General features: G+C 43.4%; 1 protein-coding gene across 4 annotated transcripts; it reads right to left on the bottom strand.

Annotated features, from left to right (window-relative positions):
* Positions 1-4356: 4356 nt before the first annotated feature.
* On the bottom strand, positions 4357-18746 carry LOC127000562 (alpha-(1,3)-fucosyltransferase C-like). 4 transcript variants are annotated; one of them, XM_050864567.1, is made up of 11 exons: positions 18211-18746; positions 16888-16964; positions 13929-14029; positions 12586-12952; positions 10803-10975; positions 9828-9956; positions 9217-9339; positions 8668-8853; positions 7859-8017; positions 5938-6054; positions 4357-5550 (listed from the first exon to the last, which is right to left on the bottom strand). In XM_050864567.1, coding segments are annotated over exons 2-11 (1431 nt in total). In that variant the 5' UTR covers positions 16963-16964; positions 18211-18746; the 3' UTR covers positions 4357-5549. The 4 variants fall into 4 exon arrangements, with proteins under 4 accessions (XP_050720524.1, XP_050720369.1, XP_050720444.1 ...); XM_050864412.1 differs by having other exon boundaries at positions 4357-6054; XM_050864487.1 differs by lacking the exon at positions 16888-16964 and having other exon boundaries at positions 4357-6054; positions 18211-18745.
* Between the last annotated feature and the right edge of the window lie 7977 nt (positions 18747-26723).

Here is a 26723-nt window from a genome sequence, read left to right on the forward strand (position 1 = left end):
TTTCCTCTCCCCTTCCCATCTCAATCCTTCCCTTCCATTCCCTTCCCTTCAAAGCTCATCCCTTCCCATCTCAATCCTTCCCTTCCCTTCAAATTTCACCCCTTCCCATCCTTTTCCTCTCCCTTCCATCTCAATCCTTCCTTCCCTCAAATTTCATCTCTTCCCATCCTTTTCCTCTCCCTTCCCATCTCAATCCTTCCCTTCCTTCAAATTTCATCCTTCCCATCCTTTTCCTCTCCTTCCCATCTCAATCCTTCCTTCCTTCAAATTTCATCCTTCCCATCCTTTTCCTCTCCTTCCCATCTCATCCCCTCCCTTCCATTCCTTCCATCCTTTTCCTCTCCTTCCCATCTCAATCCTTCCCTTCAAATTTCATCCCTTCCCATCCTTTTCCTCTTCCCTTCCCATCTCAATCCTTCCCTTCCTTTCAAATTTCATCCCTTCCCATCCTTTTCCTCTCCCCTTCCCATCTCAATCCTTCCCTTCCCTTCCCTTCCCTTCGAATTTCATCCCTTCCCATCCTTTTCCTCTCCCCTTCCCATCTCAATCCTTCCCTTCCCTTCCCTTCCCATCATTTTCCTCTCCCCTTCCCATCTCAATCCTTCCCTTCCCTTTCCTTCCCTTCAAATTTCATCTCTTCCCATCCTTTTCCTCTCCCCTTCCCATCTCAATCCTTCCCTTCCATTCCCTTCCCTTTAAAGCTCATCCCTTCCCTTCCCATCTCAATCCTTCCCTTCCATTCCATTCCCTTTCCTTCTCTTCGCATCTCATTCCATTATCTTCAAATTTATTTCCTTCGCATCTCATCCCTTCCCTTCCTGAATGAATGGCATACCAGGCGTGTTTGTTTTTATTTCCTTCCTTCAAATTTCATCCCTTCCCATCTTTTTCCTCTCCTTCCCATCTCAATCCTTCCATCCTTTCCTCTCCTTCCCATCTCAATCCTTCCCTTCCATTCCCTTCCCTTCAAAGCTCATCCCTTCCCATCTCAATCCTTCCCTTCCCTTCAAATTTCACCCCTTCCCATCCTTTTCCTCTCCCCTTCCCATCTCAATCCTTCCCTTCCCCTCAAATTTCATCCCTTCCCATCCTTTTCCTCTCCCCTTCCCATCTCAATCCTTCCGTTCCCTTCAAATTTCATCCCTTCCCATCCTTTTCCTATCACCTACCCATCTCAATCCTTCCGTTCCCTTCAAATTTCATACCTTCCCATCATTTTCCTCCCTTCCCATCTCATCCCCTCCCTTCCATTCCCTTCCCATCCTTTCCTCTCCTTCCCATCTCAATCCTTCCTTCAAATTTCATCCTTCCCATCCTTTTCTCTTCCTTCCCATCTCAATCCTTCCCTTCCTTTCAAATTTCATCCTTCCCATCCTTTCCTCTCCTTCCTATCTCAATCCTTCCCTTCCCTTCGAATTTCATCCCTTCCCATCCTTTTCCTCTCCCCTTCCCATCTCAATCCTTCCCTTCCCTTCCCTTCCCATCATTTTCCTCTCCCCTTCCCATCTCAATCCTTCCCTTCCCTTTCCTTCCCTTCAAATTTCATCTCTTCCCATCCTTTTCCTCTCCCCTTCCCATCTCAATCCTTCCCTTCCATTCCCTTCCCTTTAAAGCTCATCCCTTCCCTTCCCATCTCAATCCTTCCCTTCCATTCCATTCCCTTTCCTTCTCTTCGCATCTCATTCCATTATCTTCAAATTTATTTCCTTCACATCTCATCCCTTCCCTTCCTTACTGAGCACCACCACCATCACCACCACCACCACTGCTCGTCATCAGGCAGCCAGGTGTGTCCACGTGTCATTAATCAGTCCCAGGTGACCCCCGCTGACCTGTGAGGGCCGCCACGCGCTGACCACTCGCCGTTTGACCTTCCTATCGACCCCGCTTGACCCCTCCCTCTCCCTCCCCCTTGTCGTCTCTCCTCCCTTTCTCCCTTTATCACAACTCGATGTCATTCACTTATTTCTATGGGGTAGAGGAAAGGGAGGGGAGGGAAGAGAGGGGAGGGGAGGAGTGGGGGGGAGGGAAGCGAGGGAAGGGGAGGGGAGGGGAAGGAAGGAACGAAAGGAAGGGGAGGGGAGAGGATGAGATGTGAAGGGAAAGGAAGGAGGGAGGAGTGGGGAGGGAAGAGAAGGAAGGAACGAAAGGAAGGGGAGGGTAGGGGATGAGATGGGAAGGGAGGGGAGGAGTGGGAGGAAAGAGAAGGGAAGCGAGGGAAGGTGAGGGGATGGGAAGGAAGGAACGATAGGAAGGGGAGGGGAGGGGATGAGATGGGAAGGGAAAGGAAGGGAGGGGAGGAGTGGGGAGGGAAGAGAAGGGAAGGGGAGAGGAAGGAAGGAACGAAAGGAAGGGGAGGAGAGGGGATGAGATGGGAAGGGAAAGGAAGGGAAGGAAAGGGAGGGCTAGGACTGCGGAAGGATAAGAAGGGAAGGGATGGAATGGGATGGGGCAAAGAAGGATAGAAATGGATGAAGGGAAAGGAAAAGGAAGGATGGGAATCGAAAGGTAAGGAAAGGAAAGGGGAAGGAAGGGAGGGAAGGGAGGGAAGGGAATGTATAGGAAATGGAGCGAAAAGGAGAGAATGTTGTTACGTAAAAGTGTGTGTGTGTGTGTGTGTGTGTGGAGACGCAGGTAAGAAAAAAAAGAACTTACTGTAAAGAGAATGAATTAAAAGTGATGGAGGAGGAGGAGGAAGAAGAAGAAGAAGGAAAAGAGTATGTAAAAAACGTTGATGAAAGGAGAAAAATGCAAGCGTGTGTGTGTGTGTGTGTATAGGGGGAAGTGAGGGGCTGTGAACGGTTCGTGTGAGAAGGGGAAGGAAAGTGAAGGGGAGAGGTGAAGGAGGGGAGGAGAGGGGGGAAGGGGGGGAGGTGATTATGTAATGCCATAATCATAACAGGAATTTGGCGTCATGTAAATCGGGTGAGAGGTCAGGGCTGGCCCCTCGCGAGTGATACAGAGTTACAGACCCAGCTGGGAAGGCAGGTGCATTGCTATACACCTGGGCTACAGCCTCGGCACTTGCTAGCTTACCTGCTGCTCACAGAGCTGCCCTAGGCTGCCACAGGCGACGCAGACTGGCCAGCGTTCAATACAACTTGTCGCTTCTTGATGATACCTGTGTACCCATAACCCGTGACGAACTGCTTTGTGCAGTCAAATTGGGCAAGTCTACAGCTCCTGGTGCAGATGGGCTCACTTATGATGTTGTCAATGCCTTACTAGTCATAAAAGATAACCTATCTTAGATTTGTTTAAAATGTCTTACAACTCACAAAGGGATATATCTATCAAGCTGTTAACTCATCCCTTGGACATGATAGAAGATTCAGTAATGTCTCTGATAAACTAATTCAAAAGATGGATGGATGGATGCTTGTATGTTTCCAGGGCAAGTTTTTTCTGGAGGGGGGGGGGGGGAGATTTTTTTGGGGGCCAGGGCCCCCTGGACCCCCCCCTGCCCACTGCCTTGGTAGGGAGAAGTGTTCATTGATACTGCAGGCTTCCCAATTATCTTTTGTTACAGTTTAGAATTTGAACTGGAGCGATTTTCTTACCTGCATTTATTTTTGATACCAGAAAGGCTTACACATTCACCTCAGCCTGTCAATGGGGAATAAGTCTTGGTGAGGCTTTTCTGATATCTTTCCTTACACTGTAAGAGTTGGGATCAGGGACATAGTTTTGCCAACATTTATTGAGTTACTGCAAAGACTAACACATTCACCACAGCCTGTCTTGACATGTTAGGTTTTGATGAGGTGTATCATTAGTTGAGGTTTATTTATACTGCAAGCTTCCCCAATACCTTTTGTTACACTCCAGTTGGGATCAGAGAGACTTTTTTTTTTCATACATTTATTTGTGTTGCTACAAAGTTACACATTTACCCCAGCCTGACTTTGCTTTGAGTGGACAGACCAAATGATTTGCTGACTGACCAATTGACTGACCAACTTACTGACCAGTTGGATGACTGACCAATTGAGTGAGTGACTGAGAAACTGCATAACCAACAAAATTTTCTCTTTCAAAACCCCTATTTTTCAGAATGCTTATAAATTGTTACACTTAAGAATCTTTGACCTTTCTGAGGACATAAACAAAACAAGCATTAAAATTTGTCTACCTATCTGGTCTTTATACAAATATTGAATTCCCTCTTTCAGTCATTATTGATTTACACATTTATGTAATGAACACAAGTTTAACTCAAGCAATTTTCCAGATATTCATAATTTATATTTAATTATATTTACTCAACCTACAAATTGACATAACACAATATTTTACTGTCTCATTCATTCAAACATCTAAAGGAATGGCTCATGTATGTATGTTTGTATGTGTGGGTATTATTATTATTATTATTATTATTATTATTATTATTATTATTATGATTTACGAATGTGGACAAATCAAAATTGTTTATGATCGATGAAACTTTGTGAACGAGGAATAATGGCACAAAACTTAAGTGTAGGCAAGTAAATTCAGAATGCACCAAATTTTTCTTCACCAACGTTGTAGTGCAAGAATGGAATAAGCTTCCACCTTCAGTGGTTCAACGTAACATGATTGACTGCTTTAACCCGTCCGCTTCGATTGGGACGAATCTGGCTTTTACTGGCGGGCTACGTACGTTTGGAATGAATTTGGCCACGGACTTTTTTCGCTTTTTTGGGGTAATTAGGAGGCCAGGTGAGACTGGCAACTCCTGGGTCAGCCGGGTCGTGCGGGCCGCGGGGTCAATCTCGTTAGCCGGGTGAAAAAACAAGAGTTGGACGCACGGACATTCCTTCACCCAGCCTGGCCATGGATAAGGATATAGCAGGCACAGAGAGTGACCAGAAGAGCAAGTTTATCAGTGACGATGGTGATGATGAACATGCCCATAAAAGGAAGAAACAATGCAAGGCCCTTGGCCCTTGGACAGCAAAGGGTAAGTAAATTATATACATATTCTTTTATTAGATATCATTTTTGGGAGCTTTGTAACAGTTATGCTTGTTAGCAAACAGTGCTTCATATTTGGCCTCCTTTTCTCCTTGCATGGTCAATTTGAGACTTGCAACAGTATATATGTCTCTCTCTCTCTCTATACAGTATATTCATGTATAATCTATTCCATCTAATAAAGAAAGAAATGTTCGAAATAAAATATACCCAAGACGTGACGTATGTAAAACCAATGATAAATACAATATTGTCACGAATCTCCCAAAATGATAAAACTAGTTTTATATATTATTTAGTTAGTTATTTAATACTATCTGTGATGTAAAACAATTTTCTTCAGTCAAAAGCTGTAGGATATTCACACCTCAATCCCTAAACTTTACAGCTGTCTGTGTGTGTGTGTGTGTGTGTGTATTTACCTAGTTATAGTTTTACAGGGCCCGGGCTTACGCTCGTGTGTGTGTGTGTGTGTGTGTGTGTGTGTGTGTGTGTGTGTGTTAGATGCACATTAATAATTGAAACAATGAACAGTAAGTTACTTGTATTCTTGTTGAGGTTGAGGGCAGGAGGCATTCACTCGTCTGTAATCTGTGCAAGTGAAAATTTGAGCATATGGTGAAAGGCAGAGGCATCCCTTGATCCAGTCCTGACCATGCCTGGGGCAGTTAATTGCAACACCTCCCTTCCCTTCAATACTGCCTTGCATTAGTGATCAGCAAGTTGAGCTTGAAAACATGACTGATGCAGACGTGGATATGGATCACAGATCATGGACAAATAGAGGTCGGGTTCATCCCACACATGGACTACACCAAAAGAAGACTGCTTGGGGCATGTGTAAGAATTATAGTCACAAACAAATAGTACACTCCAAAGCACAATGTAAGACTTGCTCTATTGATTCTTGATGCTGTGTTGATGAAGTCATATATGTCGGGACTATTTTTGCTTTTACAACGAGCATCTTGCACGTACCATTTGTACATGTCGTAGGTCTTGGGGGTAGTGTCGGTGTGGAGGCGCTCACAAAGGGAGCAATACTCTTGTGAAGTCAGGGCCCAAAAGCTAAACATTTTATGATGCCTCTTCCATCTGCAGTGTAAGAATAAGCTTTGTAAAGCAAAGTTTCCCCAAACATATGAAAGAAATGTTAAATTTGGTACAGTGTCTAGCAACCAAAGAGCATTGAGAGAAAGTACTGTACAGTGCTCCCTCATTATTGATGGATTTTTTTAAGACAGTTTTGATTATTGCTGGGTATTATCTGAAGCAAAATATTTTTTTTTTTTTTTTTTACAACAAAGGAGACAGCTCAAGGGCACAAAAAAGTAAACAATATTAAAAAAAAAAAGCCCGCTACTCGCTCCTCACAAAAAGAATCTAAAGAGGTGGCCGAAAGAGAGGTCCATTTCGGGAGGAGAGGTGTCCAGCTACCCTTCTCTTGAAAGAGTTCAAGTCGTAGGCAGGAGGAAATACAGAAGAAGGAAGATTGTTCCAGAGTTTACCAGCGTGAGGGATGAAAGAGTGAAGATGCTGGTTAACTCTTGCATAAGGGGTTTGGACAGTATAGGGATGAGCATGAGTAGAAAGTTGCGTGCAGCGGGGCCGTGGGAGTGGGGGGGGCATGCAGTTAGCAAGTTCAGAAGAGCAGTCAGCGTGAAAATATTGATAGAAGATAGAAAGAGAGGCAACATTGTGGCGGAAATTAAGAGGTAGAAGACTATCTCAGTAAGAGGAGGAGAGCTGATGAGACGAAGAGCTGATGAGACGCCACTCTGTTCAAGAGAGCTGTGTGAGTGGAGCACCCCCACACGTGAGATGCATACTCCATACGAGGGCGGACAATGCCCCTGTATATGGATAGCAACTGTGCGGGGAAGAACTGGCGGAGACGATACAGAATGCCCAACATGCAACATGTTCCCGCCGTCCTGACAGCATATATTTGAAAGGTTGTAAGGTTTTTCTCCCACAGAGGTTAGCCCCACCCTCTGCTGTGATGTCATGTGTGGCTGAGAGAGAGAGAGAGAGAGAGAGAGAGAGAGAGAGAGAGAGAGAGAGAGAGAGAGAGAGAGAGAGAGAGAGAGAGAGAGAGAGAGAGAGAGAGAGAGAGAGAGAAAATAAAGAACTGTGTTTGAGAGAGAGAGAGGGGGGGGGGGGGGCAGCAACAGCCAATCAGGAGTTAGCCGTGCTTGACCTCACTGCAGAGGGTGGGGCTATCCTCTGCAGGAGAAAAACCTTACAACCTTTCAAAAATCTGCTTCCCGACAAGCTAGCACTAGCATCAGTGCACATGTCTGTCGTTCCGACAACGTTCACGGCTACAGCTACTTTATCGTCCTTTGTCCTATTCATCGCCATGGCTCCTAAGCGCCCTTGTGATCTTCCAAGTGGAAAGAAGAAAGCTAAAAGTGACAGTGATGACGATGTGGCAGCCATTACGTGTAGAGCTTGGGCGAGTCGGCAAAGTAGGTTGCTCTGAACATATAAGTGGTTGGTGGGATAGAAAAAAAATAAACAGGAGGTTACATAACTTGACTATAGTCAGCATCGACGGTTTTAGGTATGGTTTTTTTTTTATAGAACACCTTGGTGTGCAAGACTGTGAAGCTGGGCACATTCTGCACGGGGTTAAACAAGGAGGGGAAATGATGCATGGGGCTGTGTGGGATGTACAAAGTTTTGAGAGGATGTGCAGGCTGTGGGGTGACTAATGGTAATGTGGAGGACAGTGAGGGGGTGTAGGGGGCTGTGAGAGGCTGTACATACAAAGCTTTCCTGGGGATGTACAGAGCTAGCTAAACAGAGGGTTTACTATTTTCAAGATATCCAAATCTGTGACACAGAACCAAACACTACATAAGATTAGGCATAAAAAGGGGGCAGAGAGACTCACCTGAAGTATTCGTTGTAGGCAGTGTCGTTGTGGTGGAGGTATAGGAGGTAGTCTGCCAATGCACTCACTGATGGGAAGCTGAGGGCATCAATGTAGGAGTGAGGTGGTGCCTGGGCTGAGTAATTCCCCAAGCCATACACCACCGGCACAACGTCCAGCCTATAAGAATGAAACATGAGCTGATCACTTTTACAGACATTGTGGGAGGTACCTCTTTGGAAAGGAACAGACTGTATGGTGATTTAATTAAATTCTTTAAATAGGTTAATTAGGTTATTAGAACCTGGAGTAATTGGTACAAATTTGATAGATTCAGGTTCAGGAAAGAGATAGGTAAAAATTAGTTCATGACAGGGTACTGGGTGAATGGACTAATGTTAGCAGATGTGTATTTGATTCAAGCACAATAAAAATATTCATATGTATGACATGGAGAGACAGGAAGTGAGCATCATAGATTAGACAACAGATTAAGATTGAAGATTTTTTAGTGATCATTAAGAATAAGAAATGGTTGTGGCTTGATCATATTATTAGTAACTGGTAACAGATGAACAATCAAAGTAATGGAGTGGAAGAAATTGTATAAATCAGGGCAGATAGAGGATCAGGTGGAGAGATGATACTGGAGTATTTGCTGGAGTAGGATAGAGTATGCTAACATCAGCCAAAGAGGTGGAGAACATTCTGAAAGGCCTTTATCTTGTAGTGGACTGGTAATGGATGATTATGAGGAGAGGAATAGTTGGCAATGCGACACTATGGACTATCTTCCTTGCTGATGACAAACTGTATTTCTGGTACCTTACCTTAGTATGTTGAAAAACTTTTCCGTGATGTAGTCCTGACAGAGTGAGTTCTCAAACGCAAGGTAAAACTTGTACGTGGCATTGAGCATGGCATAACACTCTTTGGTAAGTTTCCTTGGGCATTCAAATGGTCCGCACGCACCAAACACATCCACAGGAATCTGTTGCTGCAGCGTCCTGGCCAGCCTGGAGGGAAAGCGAAGCACAGAAGGACTTGACTGATTTTTATTATACATAAAGGGCAATCGTCTACTGTTTGGTGAATGATGTCCAAGCAAGCACGGCCCAGATGGAGTGGCTGGCCTTTACAGAGCAGCTGCCTGGATCCTCTTTCAACCTCATTCAAGAAAATTGTTACCTTCCTTTTTTTAATTAATTTTTCTTGGGTTAAAGAGCTAGTCAGGAACCTAACCCCCTGTTTCTAGCAATCCTATGAGAAAAACAGGTCTGTTATTTGAGCACTTTTAAGACACACAACCCTGCTGAATAGCAGGGGTTCTGGTAAAGTGATTTTTTCCCCACCTGTGTGGTCTTGCAAGTCTAACTTACGTGATCCTGCCAGAATCCGTGGTGCAGTGTGAGACAAACCAGGCAGCCAGTTTTGTTTTTCCTGAAGCGTAATTATGTTCTGTGGGTGGAAGGGGCTGGGAGCGACGGAACACCTGGTTGTACCTGGCAAAGGAAAATATGATAAGGGCAATGAAAATTTGTTGATAATAATAATAATAATGATAATAATAATAATAATAATAATAATAATAATAATAATAATAATAATGTTAACAATAATAATAGCAATAATAATGCCAACAATATTGACATTAATAATGATAATAATAAAGACAATCCTAATAAAAAGACAGTGCTAACACAGCCAAACCTCAACTATCTGGCTGCTGCTATCTGGACACCCCAGGTATTCAGCAAAAATATGACCATTCATAAATAATAAAATCCAAGAAAATCATTGAAAAATTACAAAAATCCAACCAGCATATGATTTGGAATCCCTGTGCTGTGAGGCTGTTAACTTTCATCTGCCACCATGCCAGCAGTACCACCCCCCCACCCACAATGCACTTTCTCTCTCTCTCTCTCTTCATAGTGAACAACTTTGAGCCTCAAGTACACCCTACAAACAAGCCTCTTCTTGCACCCACCGTAGAAGGAAGTCTGAATCCAGCCTGTACGTGAAGGTCCAGTTGAAGACATTGTCATAGTCCTTGAGATCCCCGTACAAATATGAAGGTGACTCCATCAGCCACAGCACATAACGGGTGTGGGGCGACCTGACCAAAGGATGACTTATTTCATTCCAACTTTTCAGGTTTTGAAAATTGCAAACATAATCCACTCCAGAAAATGTAACCTGTACTATACTCCAGTCCTGCAACTCAAAAATAATGCTCACTACTCCACAATGTGGCAACAGCTACCGAGCTTTGCATCAACATGCCATTCCTACAGCTTATGCCATGACATGCTCTTTTAACATTTTTGCCAAAAGGGGGAAAAAATTCATCAAACACACTATTTTATCAATAAATAATTCATTGATGATTACCAAAACACTAATAATACAGCAGCCCACGCCATGATGTCACAATAAAGAAGTACGTCATAAAGGAATAAACCTCATGCCATAGGGTGAGCAATATTTTAGACACTTATTGGGATGGACTATATGTTCATCTGATTTTTCTTTTTTTCAAATAAAGGAAGCAGCTCAAGGGCACCCACAAAAAAGCCTGCTAAGTGCTGCTTCTGTAAGAAGAGAGTTACAGTGTCTGGAGCACCAGGTTAGGTTAGTGAGGTGTCTTGCCAGTTGTGTCAGTCCATGTGTGTGTGTGTGAGCATTATCATCATGAACAGTTCAGAACAATGCAAGAGGCAGAATGCTGCACGGAGCATAACTGTCTGTCCACTGCTTCAAAACAGACTGATCTAGAACCCTGAATAGGGTGGCTGGCCACCTGGGTAATTGATTAATCTATTCACCTTTCAAGAGATGGCTGGTCAGGGATTATACAAAGTAGTATCAGCTAAAGAAGATCACACAGGGATACATGAGAGGCCTGTCAGCTTACAAGTCACCCCCTCCCTCCTCCCACAGCACAGCAGCAAACAGTTGTTACCTGTAATCTGGGAGAGACCTGTCATTGGCCCTGAAGTGCCAGATGACAGCATCCACCTCCTCAAGTGAGTATCGCGTCCTGTCGCCTGTGGTGGTGCAGGTGTTGACGCGACACCCAGCGATCAGGAAAGGCTCGTGTCCAAACCCAAATCCAAAATGCTTATTGTAGTAATCCTGGAAGTAGTTATCGTAGATACTCATGTAAAAATCAAATTCTTAAACAAACTTCTGGTCAATTTCAGGGGGTCAACCTTTACATGGATATTACATGTTTTGGGGCTTAAATAAATTCTTAAGGTGAAGGACATAAAATGCTGCATCTCTGTAGAGGGCAGCATCATGCTAGTCAGTCCTTCTGTTTAGAGCAGCAATCCTCAGCCCGGGCTGGGGCACCCTGAGGGCCAGGGGAGGGAAACCTTTGGCCTGCAAGACACTTCTGAGAATAATGAAGGCTTCATGTATAATTATTAGTGAACTTGCACTTTAATCCACATATGTAATAGTAGTTATATATTTACTAAGGTTAATTATATATATTAATGCATACTTTCCCTCTTATTCTGGGTGAGGGAGTACATCACCCATTGAGGAAGAACCTCAAGGGGTACACAGAGCAGAAAAGGAAAATCACTGCTCTAAAACTAGTGACTACTCCAGCCAGAGGCACTGATAAGTCAGTGCCGCCCTCTACTCAAAGGCAGGGAGAAGAAAATGAGGGGAGTCAATGATTTTAGGCTAAATAAAAACTAAAGGTATCAAGTGAATATATCTGAGTCAGAATATATAGCACTGGATGACAAATCCTTCAGTTAAAAAGTGCTTCAAGTGGGTCCATTTGATGGTATAACAGTACCTCTATGTGCTGGCAGAACCTGGAGACTGAAAGGAGGTCTGTTCCCCTGGCGTGCTGCCAATAGTTTGGAATATACTTGGAATTTTTTTTTTACCTAATTTTTGTGTTGGATTTCCCATCTTATGTGTTTTGAAAATGAATATGAAGAACATGAAAATTTTTAATGATCAGTTTGGTGGCCAACAAATGATGATCATGAAGCAAACACTTGAGACAGAAGAGGAGTTCACAGCTCCAGGGCAAACAGTTAGTGCAGAGCCAGCCCAGGAAAAGAGGCCAGGAAGGGGATGAACTGCTGCTGCTGAGCATAGAAATGAAATGACTAGTAACCTCTCACTTTCCCTGAAGAAAAGGCATACAATCAATGTGTCTTGTCAGGCCTAATATATTTATGGTTCAGATAAAACTGAAGATATTTTAATGATATTTAACCCCTAAAGGACCGTGGGTGGCTGTATTTTCGGTACCGCTGGGACCGGCCTTCCCGCACTAAACCCAGAAATTGCCTGTATTCACACACTCTCTACGCTTAACCTACATTGCATGAGTGAATAAAATGGATTTTGTACTAACCACCAAGTCTTCCTCTTTCTAGAGACGCCATCTAGAAGTCTCTACGTGCCATGGTTACGGAGAAACAGCGAGTTGAATAGGATAGACTTCTGGGGTGAGTGCGCCGGTTATAACCGCCTCCGGCCCTTCCCCGATAAAGCGGCTATAGCCGCCTCCGGTCCTTTGGGGGTTAAGAACAGGAAATAAAGTGGGTAGGTCATATCAGGGAGTAGACAGATAGACAACCAAAGTTAGACTGAGAGATTGGAGCATTTGGTAGAACAAGATGGAGCACACTAATATCTGATAAAGGTGGAGGACATTGGTAAAGGCCTTTGTACCAAGCATATTTTTCATCATTCATCATAGCCTTCCTTACGTCATTCCAAAAAAGTATCTTCTTCAAGTGGGAAGTGTCATCACAGCCAAGAGGAGACTCTTTGAATATTCTTGGAGGAGGATCTGTTATGTTCTCCAGGGCAGGGCTTGGGTAGGGCAGGGTGGAATCACCGGGCAACAGCTCTGTTTCGGGGCTGCCAGGCAGCAGAGGGGAGGGAGTGGCTGGAGCCGTGGAGGGCTTAGGGGTTAAGGCAGTGGGTGTGTGGGTGACAGGAGAAGATGAGTATGAGGGACTAGGTGAGAGCTGTGGGTGCTGGGTGCTTGACACCAGCAGCTGTAGACTCCTGGTGGCTGATGTCATTGTATCCTGCAGTTTGGTTTCCAATGTTTTGATCTGCGGATGCAACCTGTGAAGAGAGAGGCAATACATGAAAACAGGCCATATGAATCATGCAGAAACTTTACAGGTGTGCAAAAAAGTAACACATAAAAACTACTACATGTTTGATTATAGGATAAATTTAAGTAAGCCCTTAGAAAACTAGCATCCAAGTAAAAGTCAAATCCCTAAACCTGGTCTTGTAAAAATCGTTAAGAAATAAAACTTTTACACATGTATATATGGTACTTGTTTGTCATAAAGTTAAGACTTTCATAGGTCACCATTTGATTTAAAGACAACTGAACCAATGAGTCTCCCAAGATAATCATCCTCAGCATCAGTCTGTGTATGGTCTTCTGCACGTCAACAGACAGCGGTGCAAACCCTCCCCAAAACCAACCCAGATAAGAGGCTGTATAGTCTCACTGCTAACTGTTGGGCAGGGACACAGGTAGTGATGCAAAACAAAAACAACAACAACAACAAAAAAAAAAAAACATTTTATTTTTGCATCACTAGACACAGGACCCCTGAGAGGATAGACCCCCTGGCTACCCAAGGAAAGAAGCCTGAACAGGAAGGAAAGAAAAGAAAAAAAAGACAGCTCAAGGGGGTTGAGGATGCTGCACTCCTCATTCAGACAGACCATCTCCTGCCTTCAATTGTAAGGTTGAGTATCAAAGTTATCTTATGAGACATTCAACCATACTTATACTGCCAGAAGGGGTCTAGTACACCACATTTTATAGAGGAAGGGTGAACATAGTGTTTTACAACATAAATGTATATCCAAACAGTGGCTCAAAATCTCCAGTACATGCCTGTACCCTCAACTGATCTTTATCTTCATGAACCCTCCTCTAGGTATCTTTTCTTTCCTAGGGCAACAAATATTGGGCATTTCTTATTGCATAATTCTATGTTGGCCTTGGCATGCTCCTGGCACCAAAAAATAAAAAAATGAGTGCAAGAAATGTGAAACAAAACTGGAATATACTCACGGAGCAATGAACGACAGCCGAGTGTACTTGTAGTTGGCCCCCAAAAGTACATAGATGATCCCACTCACCAGCAGAAACACCACCAGCAGCACCACCAACCTCTGCGGGGGAGGACAACAATGCCAGGGTCAGAGATGGCCAACGTGTTCCCCAAGACCTGCTGCATTCCTAGTCTTAATTGATGGGTTAAGGTAACATTGTTTAGACTGGACAGGGTGTGCTCTTGCTTAACCCGTCTGCTGCAATTGGCACAGATTTGACTTTCACTGGTAGCCTGGTAACATATACTCCCAGGTCTTTCTCTGCCTCTTTGGTGGATAGTAGACTGTTTCCCATGTGGTATTGGTAGGGTGGGTTTCCTCTCACAAGGTGCAGGACTTTACATTTTTCTTCATTGAATTTTAGCAGCCACTTTTTTGTTCCATTCCTGTAGCTCGGTTATGTCTTCTTGTAGGAAATCCGCAGTCAAGGGGTTAAATGGTTGTGTGACACTGCCCAAAGCCTCTGTTGACACTCTTCCATTCAGCATGGATCTTGAACCCATATGATGTTACTGCAAAATGCCTTTCCCCAAACTATAATGGGCTAATTTGGAAGCTACAATGAAAAATAGTATTGTTGCTGTAAAATATTACTAGGTATGTGAAATGGTAAGAATCTATAAATATCATTGTTATCAGTAAAAATATATAGGCAAAGGTAAAGTTGGGGGCATACGCTGTAGCAGCGCGTGGCCTCAGTGCTCATCTCCGTAACATTGGCCCTTGAGCCTGTGGTGGGAGGGAGCCCATTACCCCGGGACACAGGCCAGTGTGACATCCAGGTTATCACAGTTTACCTTCCCCAGGTTTCTCTAGGTACCCATTTATCGACCAGCCTGAGAGGGAGGATGAACAGCTGGGTGAGCTGCACGCCGACTGCCCGGGCCAGGATTCGAACCTGGGCCCGCGCAGTAAAAGCCAGGTACGCTGACCACTAGACCATAGAGGCGTAAAAATAGATAGAGGCAGCTATATATGGATTATGCTGAAGTGTCTTTGTAAACACTTGTATGATGATGTAACGTGAGCCTAAGGCCTGAGTTGTCTGTCCACACAGCCTTGCTCCTTCCCACCTCACAGGACTTGTACGTGTGAGCACTGCAGGACATTAGAACATTTTCTTTTAGAATGTACAGGATATGAATATATAAGAAGAAAATTTAACTTACAGCTAACTTCTCATAACATAGAAAAAATAATAGCAGAATCGCTACTTTTTGGTGAACAAAGAATCAAAGATATACAAGAAAGAAAAGAATATATTAAAGCTATCTGGAAAACAAGACACAGAAAACACAGGAACTGCAGCACAACTAAAGAAACAGCCTAGTAGGAGCCGATGCCAAGGCTTATCCCACGCCAACTACTGAACTGAACTGAGGACTAAGCTGTGAGATCTGGACCAGAGGGAGTGGCATAAACACTTCATTAAACTTCATTAAACAATGTGCAATAAAGAAATCCTTATTCAAAACTGCCATTATAATTAGATATCTTTCCAACAAATGTATAAAGGAAGCAACATTTGTGGGCCTCAAGTGCCACTGTCATATATGGGACTTGACAAGCATGCACACAATAGGAAACAAAATATGCCAATGAAAAATTAATAGTAAAAGACGTAAATAAATAATTGGATGGAGCTTTTCAAGGCAACACCAATTGAAAGTAACGTCAGCAAGCCATAACCAACAACATGTCAGACTAACATGCAAAAAACAAAAAATAAGCAAGTGAGTAAATTAATTCACATAAAAATGGCTGCTAGCCTGGCTCACATGGGCAAGGCAGCAGTCAACAGTTTGAACTTTGTCCAGCCTGATCAAGCTGTTCTGCAGGCACCAGTTGCAGGCTGGTGCTCAACACAGTGGACAGGCTGAGCTGCATCCTGCACTCTACTGGCTAGGCAGATGACCCTCACCCAACAGATGGCAACATCACTGTAGGAGAACCTCAGGCAAAAAGCTTCCACCTTGTTGACAACACAGAAAACATTCAAGGTGAGTAAGGACTCAGGTGAAACTGCCAGCCCTGACAGTTTTCAAAAACACATTGAAAAAATTGGCCTTTTCGTTTTTAATTGAATTTTTCTTGGCTCAAGGACAGGAACCTATTCCCTCCTAATTATGTGTAATCCTATGGGGGAAACAGACTCATGATGCAATAGTTTTGTTATTCATTCTTTGGAATGCAACCCTGTTGATTAGTGGGGATTTCCTGTACTCTGGGACACAGGGTCAATGTCACACCCTGGTTACCACAGTTTGCTTCCCCAGGTTTCCCCAGATATCCATTCAATGACCAGTCTGGAAGGGAAGATGAGCAGCTGGGTGGGCTGCGTACCAACTGCCCAGACAAGGACTGAGCCTGGGTCGGCTAGGCATGCTGCCCACTGCACCACGGAAGCCTCCCGAAAAGTGAAGGTAAAACCTTGCAAATATCAAGAGCAACTGATTCATAACTTCGCTTTTGCCATTCGTAGCTAGGCACGTTAACCACTACATCATGGAGGTGAATAGTTCTCGTAAAGATTCATGGTAGTTGATAGAACTGCATAGGGAGCACACAAAAACATTACAAGAATTTGAAGTTAATGAACCACATATTATGAGTAAAATAATAGAGGCAGCAGGTTTATAATTTTATCACTATTACCATATATGTTGCACAACATGCATTTCCTTGCTTAACTGCATCAAGTGTTAAAATGCACAAACGCTCCTTTTCTTCTTGGGGCTTATTAACTTCTCACATTAAGAAGCATGCAGGTTTGCTGGGCTCTCACCTGTTATGGTCTATGCACTATTTACTCAAGGAATAGTACAATAAGCACAGTCTACAGAGGCAGAGGCAGAGGAAACAGGAATCTACCACAGGAACAAGTAAGCTACTAAGCATTCCAGCAATGAAAAGAGAACCTTGGTCTTCCTTGCGTCCAGGTCATGTTCTTGAGATGCGTTGTTTCGGACACGGATCAAGTTCCTCCACCTCATGGCTGAGAGAAAGGGAGAGAGTTAACTAACTCTGAAATGCTTCAAGAACAACACTGATCCCTGTTGCTGTTGCTGTTGCTGGCAGCTTGTTGCAGGCATATTTCGTTTCCTTTCTCCTACACCAGATGATTTTTACAATAGAATGTGTGTCCATAGTCAAACCATTTCAAATAGTCCGTTGAGGCATTGGCTTCCGTGGGTCCTTTCCTCCACTCTGCTCTGCCCCACAGTCCCAACACCCATCTCTTCATCTCATAAGTTAGCTATAGGTAACATATGAGAGGAAAAAATAAGTGTTGGGACTGTGTGGCAGAGCAGAGTGGAGGAAGAAAGGACCTGCAGAAGCCAATGCCTCAATGGACTATTTGAAAAGGTTGGACTATAGTCCCCCATTTTTTAGCAGTGTTGGTTAGCACAAGTAGCAGCTCTGCTCTATATCACTACGAGGAGGAAGGGTACTACAAGATTGGCAAGGGGGTGATGAGTGACCCTTTCTCTATATTTGCTGCCGGTGGCAACAGTAGGCTCTCTTGTGAGGCCTGGTGGACGGCCTGGCCCGTTAGTGGGGCAAGCAAATTATATTTTATATGGCTGCCATAATATGACTCTCACTTGGCCCATGCTGCCCCCTGGTGCTTCTCTTGACCAAAGTCACTGAAATTCAGGTTGATTGATGATCTGGGCAGCATGTGGGTAATCTCCCGTCAGCCACGTCGAAACAGCACTCTCCACACGCAGCAAGACGCAACACATCCGATCACGGCCACGACTACTCACTCACTACCACCGGCCCATGTAGTGGACCACCCCTGCTGCCGCTGCGCCCCACCTCCTACCACTAGCCTGTGTGGTGGACCACCCTGCCCTGTTCCATCCTGCGCTGTGTATTTCCGCTACCCCACACCGCATGCCAAATAAATTCAAACTAACCCAACCTAACTTTACCTAATGTAACCTACCTAATGGGGGCTTTGCCCCTGCCTGATCCCCCCTAATGGAGGGCTTTTGTGCCTTCCCCCCCTGTTTTCATCTTTTATATTATTATATTATTTTTTTTTCTATATTCTGGATGTCATTTGCTAGTACACTGTATTCAGGGAGCTAAGGAGAATTCATACTGTACTAATAAGTATAAACTTGGCAAGGTGTCTGCCCCTTCCTCAACACTTCACCATCACTGCTGCGGCACACATTTAGCTGCCGCTGCCTTGGCTGTCTGGGCACTAACTAGTAATGAAGCACACTCACCATCAGCAAGCCACAGCTCGGGCTTTACGGTAGACTGACAGAAGTACTACGAACTTCTTCTTCTTCTTGGGTGTTTTATGGGGCTAGTTAGGCCGTGGGGCCACAGCCTCTAGAGCCCCGTCAGTGGTAGTTCTTATCAGTTGTTTATTGTGTTGGCCGTCCTGTCACCAGGGTGGGAGTTAGATCCTGTCGAGTTGCCCCGACTTCTGCAGGAAGGTTTGCGTGCACTTGAGGGCTTGGAAGGCAGTGTTGGGGCTGAGGGCGTCGCTGCCCAGCAGGTCCTCTAGGGTTGGCCTGTGAATACGGAGACTGGTTAAGGATGCTTTGAGGTTGGTGCGGAGGGAGTCGTCGTCTGCCGCGGCCTGCGAGGCTGCGGGCTGATGCTGCCGATGATGCTGTGCTCCTGTCACGCTCTTCTTCTTGTCCTTTTGACCTGTGACGCTTTGTATTGCTTCTTACGTCCTCCTCTCGGACCTCCCTTCTTATTCACACACTTTTCTTTCACACTTTCCTCGCGCCGCTCCCTGGGGCGTGGAATATAGGCGCGGGCGGGCTGGGCAGCGGCGGGGTGGGTGGGCGTGGGTGGTGTTGGTCTTCGTCTAGGTTCGGGAGGTCTTCTTTTTCTTCCTCTTCTGCTTCCTCATTTTCACCATTCCTGCTCATTCATTTCCATTCCCTTTTCCTTTTTCCTTTCCATTCCCTTTTCCTTTCAGACACTCTTATGGCCCCAGTAATCAGGCACTGCTCATGGCCCCAGTAATCAGGCACTGCTCATGGCCCCAGTAATCAGGCACTGCTCATGGCCCCATAATCAGGCACCACTCATGGCCCCAGTAATCAGGCACCACTCATGGCCCCAGTAATCAGGCACCACTCATGGCCCCAGTAATCAGGCACTGCTCATGGCCCCAGTAATCATGCAGGCACTGCTCATGGCCCCATAATCAGACACCACTCATGGCCCCAGTAATCAGGCACTGCTCATGGCCCCAGTAATCATGCAGGCACTGCTCATGGCACCACTCATGGCCCCAGTAATCAGGCACTATATGGTCAGGCTGCTGGTTGGAACTTGTGGTCATACCAGGAGGGGAGAGCCAGCACCCCCAGACTGGTTCATGGCTTTGTTGGATTGGGAGCTGCATATCAAGCTACTACCCAGAGGTCCTAAGAGTAGACTTGAACTTATCTATCATGGCCCTATTGGGTCATTGTAGCATGCAAGCCTGTTCACTATATCAAGGTGTTGCTCTGTGAACAGGAAGAAAAGTTACATCTATCCATCTGTCTGCGTATATATCCTGGGATAATTATACGCTCACTGACAGCTTTGACTTTCATCCCTCTTCACTGATCAGCCTGGTGAACATGCTTACAACTTTGACTCCTTGATGACTGAGAGCAGTTGGTTCAGCACTGTAAAAGTAGTATTTCTGACTGCCTTGGAGACATGCCTGGCACTATAGACCTCTCCCTAACTTCTAACCCTACATCTTACTCTGAACTTACTCATACCACTTACTCATTGTAGCAGAGTTTAAAAGGGAGAAGGCAATCAGTGTAAGGAGACAAAAGCCTTAACTATATACTGTCAAAAAAACATGGGAAGCATACTTCTTATATGGGCAAACAAAGCACTTCTGTATAGTTAGCATCAAGGTGCATGTGTGTGTTTGTGTGTGTGAGGGGGAAGGGGAGAATTGCCTGACTGAGAATATTAAAGATGCCTAATCTTTAGGAAGCTGATTTATCAATGGATGAGAGATGAATAATAGATGAGATCTGATAACTTTTCATTTAATTGGGATTTTGAGTTAAGAATAGACTGAGAATGTTTAATGTAGAAGAAGGGAAAAGCTGTGCTACTGAGACAGTGGATGAATGGATGTCTAGAAGGCTGTGCCGAGTTGTCAGGCGGAGAACCTACTCCTTGCTTGCCTCCAGTCCTCCAACGGCCTCACTGCACACGACCTTCCACTAGAGCTTACCTTCATGTGGTCTAAAATCCATATGCAAGTTATCCAGTACCTTCATTCTTTCATTCCTGTTAACAGTATAAACTTTGAAACAGTCTTCCTTTGTCTGTAGTATTTTCTCCTTCCTATGACAAACTTTCAAGAAACTTCTCCAACCTAATATGATCAATCTTTCAGAACTCCAGTCTGTTGGAGCTGCTCCTGTATTCTGCTTCTAGACTCACTCAATGACAGCCTTTTTGCAGGTTCTTGTTTTGCCATTTATATCCAAAATGGTGTATATATATGTATATATATATATATATATATATATATATATATATATATATATATATATATATATATATATATATATATATATATATATATATATATATATATATATATATATATATATATATATATATATGGGGCACTAATTTTATGACTTGCCCTGTTCATTTTTTAAAATTTTTTTTATGGGAAAAGACAATTTTTGCCTTGAGAAGAACAACATTAGAGTGAAGAGATGGCTCCAGCAGTGATGCAGTGTGTGAGTTCCTGCTGCTGATGAGGCACAAAATGTTCTTAATGTTTTCAGTATTTTAGAGAGCCAGTGGCAGCAGGCCGGGGAAGGAAAAGAGGTGAGTTACTTCTCCTGTTTATGTTGAAACAATGCACATGAGAAAGCAAAGAGAAACATCACTGAGTAAGCTGTCATGCATGAGCTGCTGCCCTCATCCCTTGCACACAATGAAAAATATGATCCAGCACTTTCTTTTAAGTCATGACATAACAACCTGCTTCAACAGACTAATAATGCTTATTTTCCAAGGCCCTCCAGAGTGCAAAGGTAAATAGGCAAATGTCCCGTCTGAACATGATCTTCAGAATTAACAGTGCTAGACAAAAATATCTGTCCATCTTACTTTAAACTCATTGTTATGCCTATATCATTGTCTCTTTGTGTAGCAAGCCAGTCTGCTCTCCCATCACCTCACCTTCCTCCTCCCTTCCTGCCCTGCTCCAGTCTCCTCCACTACACAGGAGTTAGGTGGATTGGTCTGCTTGTCTGCAACTATACCTCATGTGTAATATTTAGACTGCAAATAAAAGGAAAGGAAAATACTGATATTTGTCTCACTTATGCTGCATTATTGTATCAAGTATGTCAGAGCACAGACATTGTTCATTCATACTTTATTTTAGTAAAGAGGCTCAGCGTAACCATGTATACTTGTGGAAAAGTCGGACTCATGCAGAGGCGACCCCCTCATGGCTAGATGCTCAAGTACAGAGTGAATTTAATCCCTTAGAAAAACAGTAGTAGTAATAGTAGTAGTAGTAGTAGTAGTAGTAGTAATAGCAGTAGCAGAAGTAATAGTAGTAGTAGCAGCATCATCCCCCTAGAAATGCATTATCCATGTAAAAATTAATGCCCTAAACATATTCTTAAAAAAAAAAAGAATCTTGACTTTGACACAAGTATATACAGTACATGAAAAAGGTCATCCATCCGCCTGAACAGCCATCCTTCCCTGCACATACAAAGGGTGGGTGACGCACATCTTGGGACACATGGACACACTAGGCTCCCACACAGATGGTTGAAGAATGGACCAAAGCCATAGCCAAAGGGAGGCACGAATGGGAAATGCCATTGCCCAATGTTTTCTATGCTTCCTCAAATGCTATTGCCTAGCAGATGATTAATGTCTGTTTGTTTGTATGATGACTGTTTTTATGAATGAAGCACAACATTATGATTTAGCAAGGCCATGTGGGCTACTGAAATCAATTAAATTAGTGTGAAATGTGTCCTATGTTTTATTACCACTGCATTTACATGAAAAGACAAGTATGGGGATTGATTATTTTTTCACATGAAAGGATAAAAAAACTTATTTATGCCCCTAGACAGCCCTGATGCCTCCCTGAAGACAAGAAAACCCTTACTGCCTGTGGGCCCAGCATGGATCAATGACAAAATATAAGTCAGCTATGCACGTGTTCCACACAGATGGCAGCACTTCCTCCCCTGCAGCAGAAGGTGAATGTCTCGGTGGTGCAAGGCATGGTGAAGGACGCCCCGCGCTGGTGGTGGTGTGACAGATGGGGTCCCTTGTTGGCTTTGGCTGGCTGCAGCTTGACTTTGCTGAAGACTGATTCATTGTTAATAATGGCTGAGCCGGGTATCAATGGAGACTGTTAGAATGAGTGATGAGCGGTGTGAGGCTTGCAGCAACACAGAAAACAACTCCAAACTCCCCAACACTTGTAAGGAAGAAAGGAATACCTATATATATATATATATATATATATATATATATATATATATATATATATATATATATATATATATATATATATATATATATCTATATATAGGTTGTGTGTGTGTGTGTGTGTGTGTGTGTGTGTGTGTGTGTGTGTGTGTTTATCTGTGGTTTCACTGGTAAGCAGGCAGCGCAGTACACTCGTGGGTTCCACTCTCCAAGTCTTGGTTTATCAGTTTTAGCTTTGAATTCCTGAATAGTTTTGTGTTGAGCATGTCTTCTTTCTGAGGCCATGCCTGGTGTCACTGCATTTATGAGGAAAGCTGCTTCTTGACATCTCTCAGGCACTTTGTCTTCCTTAATTCAATTCTGTGACTGACTAGATTTCTAGTAGCCCATACAAGCAGGTCAAATCTGTTGGTCATTTCCATTTCCTTCAGTGCCTTGTTCTCTGCCATCAGATCCCCTCCTCTCCAAGGTCGGCAAACACAGTCTTTCCAGTCTCTCCTCGATATTATGTTGTCTCTCAATCTCGGCTTCATTTTTGTTGCTGGTCTTTGGATTTTTTATATTTTCCTATTATTGTGCTGTGTGAAAACCACACCACCACTGCATGTTCCAATCTTGGTTGAATCACCAACACAGTCAGTTTCTTCATCGTATTCTCATCCATGCAGAGGACACCACCCTCATGTAGGTTAGCTTGTATGTTTCTCTTGTAATCTTACTACATGTTTCTCTGGAGACAAGTTGTTGTATCAGAGTGAAACATCTCGGTCTTTTTCCTCTTGTGACTTCTTAATTTGATTACTCCCTAATTTATAATTCCAGATAAATCTCCTGCTTCCTTTGCTCAGTTCATACCCTTAACATTTCTTAATGATAAATACCCTCCTGTTCCACTCCTGGCTCCCATTATAAATGTACCAATGTCTTCTTGCAGCCTTAAACAGTCCTCTTCCTCCACCACTCTTCTCATTAATGTTGTATCATCAGCAAACAAACTAATGTAGCTATCTACCACTTCCACAGTGCCATTTATTTCAACACAAAATATTACTGTGGCCAACACTGATCCTTGTGATAATCTGCTTGGTCCACCTTGACATATGATCCCTCAGTTACCGTCTTCATCCGTCTGTCTCTCAAACAGTCAGTCCTCCATCCACTTCAAGATGTTTCCCCTCATATCATTCCTGTGTTTTCCATTTTCCAAAAGAGGTGCATGTGTGGAACTTTGCTGAGGGGTTTTATCTGATCCAGACACAAACAATCCAGCCAGCCTTGTCTTTCCTGCAGCACATCGATTGATCTTGAATAGCAACTCAGTAGATTTGTGACACGAGATCTTCTTCCCCTGAAACCAAACTGATGATCTGTCAAGATACTCAACTCTTGCAAATAATTCATCTGTCAGTATTCAATTACAGTTTACCACAGTCAAGTCAGTAGCTCATTGGTCCTCCCTTGCATATTGGCACTGTGTTAGCACATTTCAAATCACCCATTTGCTGTGACTGGCACATATTTGGCCTTGACTGATAGCCTGGTAACATATAGTCCCAGGTCTTTCTCTGCCTCTGTGGTGGGTAGTGGAGTGGTTCCCATGTGGTATTGGTATGTTGGATATCCCTTCACTGGTAGCCTGGTAACATATAGTCCCAGGTCTTTCTTTGCCTCTGTGGTGGATAGTGGAGTGTTTCCCATGTGGTATTGGTATGCTGGATATCCCCTCCCAAGGTGCATGACTACATTTTTCTTCATTGAATTGTAGCAGACACCTTTTGTTCCATTTCTGTAGTTTGGTGATGTCTTCTGGTAGGAAATCCACAGTCAAGGGGTTAACTCTTCCAGTGAGCACACAACCAGTCTCTGGGTCTTATATGCAGGTCCATCCTACAACATCCAATCTGAGACCCCATCAGGGCTTGGTGTCTTGCTTACATCTTGTTATTCTAAAAGATTCTTCCCCTGTACTTCCACTGTGATGTGTGAGTGTGTGTGTATGTGTGTGTGTGTGTGTGTGTGTGTGTGTATTTACCTAGTTGTGAAATACAGGAAAAGAGCCGTACTAGGCTTGTGCCGTCCCGTCTCCATAACGCTTATTATCCAGTTTGGCTTTAAATTCATGAATCGTTTTTGCACACACAGTCTCCTTGTCAAGTCCGTTCCATGTTATTATGCTTCTGTATGGAAAACTGTATTTCTTGACGTCTCTCCTACAGTCGCTCTTCTTCAATTTCTTACTATCCCTCTTGTCACACTCCTATCACGTACCACAAAGTCTTCCCTGTTCAATTTCTCCAATCCCTCTTGTATCCTGTACAATGCTATTATGTCCCCTCTCTCTCTCTCCTTCTCTCCAGTGTTGTTAGTCCCAATTTCTCCAGTCTTTCTTCATAAGTATGTTCTCTCAGAGTTTCTGGTAGTTTGGTCGCTGCTCTCTGTATTCTTTCCAACTTTCTAATTTATTTCTTAAATCTAGGTGACCACACTAATGCTGCATATTCCAGTCTCAGACATATCATCGATGTTATTAGTTTCTTCACCATTTCTTCGTCTAGATATGTAAATGCTGCTTTTATGTTTCTAAGAAGATTGTATGTTTCCCCAGTTATCCTATTTATATGCTTTCCAAAGGATAACTTGTCTGTTATTGTCACTCCCAGATCTTTTTCCTCTGTTTTTTTCATGATTCTTTTCTTTCATTACTCAGAAAGTAGTTCCCTGATATTCGTCTACTGCTCTTACCAAACTCCATCACACTGCACTTCTTTGTATTAAATGTCATTTCCCATTTGCGTGACCTTCGCTTATTCTGTCGAGATCCTGGCTTAGGGCTACACAGTCTTCTTTATTAGCCACCCTTCTCATTATTTTAGCATCATCAGCAAACATATTCATATAGCTTGGCACCCCTTCTGTCATGTCATTTATATATATTGCAAACATAATCAGAGCCAATACTGATCCTTGGGGGACTCCACTGGTCACTTCCGTTGTGTGTGTATTTACTTAGTTGCATTTACCTAGTTGTAATTTTACAGGGCCTGGGCTTACGCTCGTGTGGTCTCGTCTCCGTATCTATAATTATCCAACTTTTCCTCGAATCTTTGCACACTCTTCGCCGATACTATTTCTTCATTTAATCTGTTCCAAACCTCTATATTTCTTTGTGGGAAGCTATATTTCTTTATGTCTCTTGAGCATCTTCCCTTCCTCAATTTTTTACTATGTCCTCTAGTATTCCTGCTGGAAGGTTCTTCTCTTAGTAGCAATTTCTCATTATCTACTTCCATATTACTCAATAGCTTATATATTTGTATTAGGTCTCCTCTTTCTCTTCTTTGTTCTAGTGTTGGCAAGTCCATTTCCTTTAGTCTCTCTTCATATGTCAGTCCCTCCAGTTCTAGGACCATTTTTGTTGCCATCCTCTGTATTCTTTCTAGTTTTATTATGTTTCTTCATATGTGGAGACCACACTGTTTCCGCATATTCTAGTTTAGGTCTGATCATAGTAGTTATTAATTTTTTCATCATTTCTTTGTCCATGTAGTGGAATGCTATACCTATATTTCTCACCATGTTATATGTATCACCGAAGATCCGATTTGTATGACTTTCTGGTTGCATATAATCTTTCATTATTACTCCCAGGTCTCTCTCTTCATTTACTTTCTTTAATAATTCCCCATCTCCCATTTTATATGTCCATTTTGGTCTTTCTACACTTTTTCCCATTTCCATAACATGACATTTCTTCACGTTGAATTTCATCTCCCATTTCTGACTCCATTTCCAAGTCTTGTTTAGGTCTTCTTGCAGCTCCTTGCAGTCCTCACTGTTTCTTATATGTCTTTGCAGTTTAGCATCATCTGCGAACAGGCTCATGTAGCTGTTTATTCCCTCTGGCATATCATTAATATAGACTAGGAAGAGTACTGGTGCTAAAACCGACCCCTGGGGCACTCCACTTTCCACTGTTCTCCATTCCGATCTAGTGTCCTTAACCACGGTTCTCATCTCTCTTCCTCTTAAGTAGCTTTCCATCCAGCACTTCAATTTCCCTCTCAATCCTCCTTTATTTCCTAGTTTCCACAGCAGTCGTGAATGTGGAACTTTGTCAAATGCTTTCATTAAGTCTAGGTAAATGCAATCCACCCATCTGTCTCTTTCCTGTAATTTGTCCATCACTTTTGAGTAAAAGCTCAGCAAGTTTGTCACACATGAGCGGCCTTTCCTAAACCCATATTGATTGTTTGTGATTAGATTATGTTCTTCA

This window comes from Eriocheir sinensis, chromosome 1 (assembly GCF_024679095.1).
Source record: "Eriocheir sinensis breed Jianghai 21 chromosome 1, ASM2467909v1, whole genome shotgun sequence".
NCBI classification, from domain to species: Eukaryota; Metazoa; Arthropoda; class Malacostraca; order Decapoda; family Varunidae; genus Eriocheir; species Eriocheir sinensis.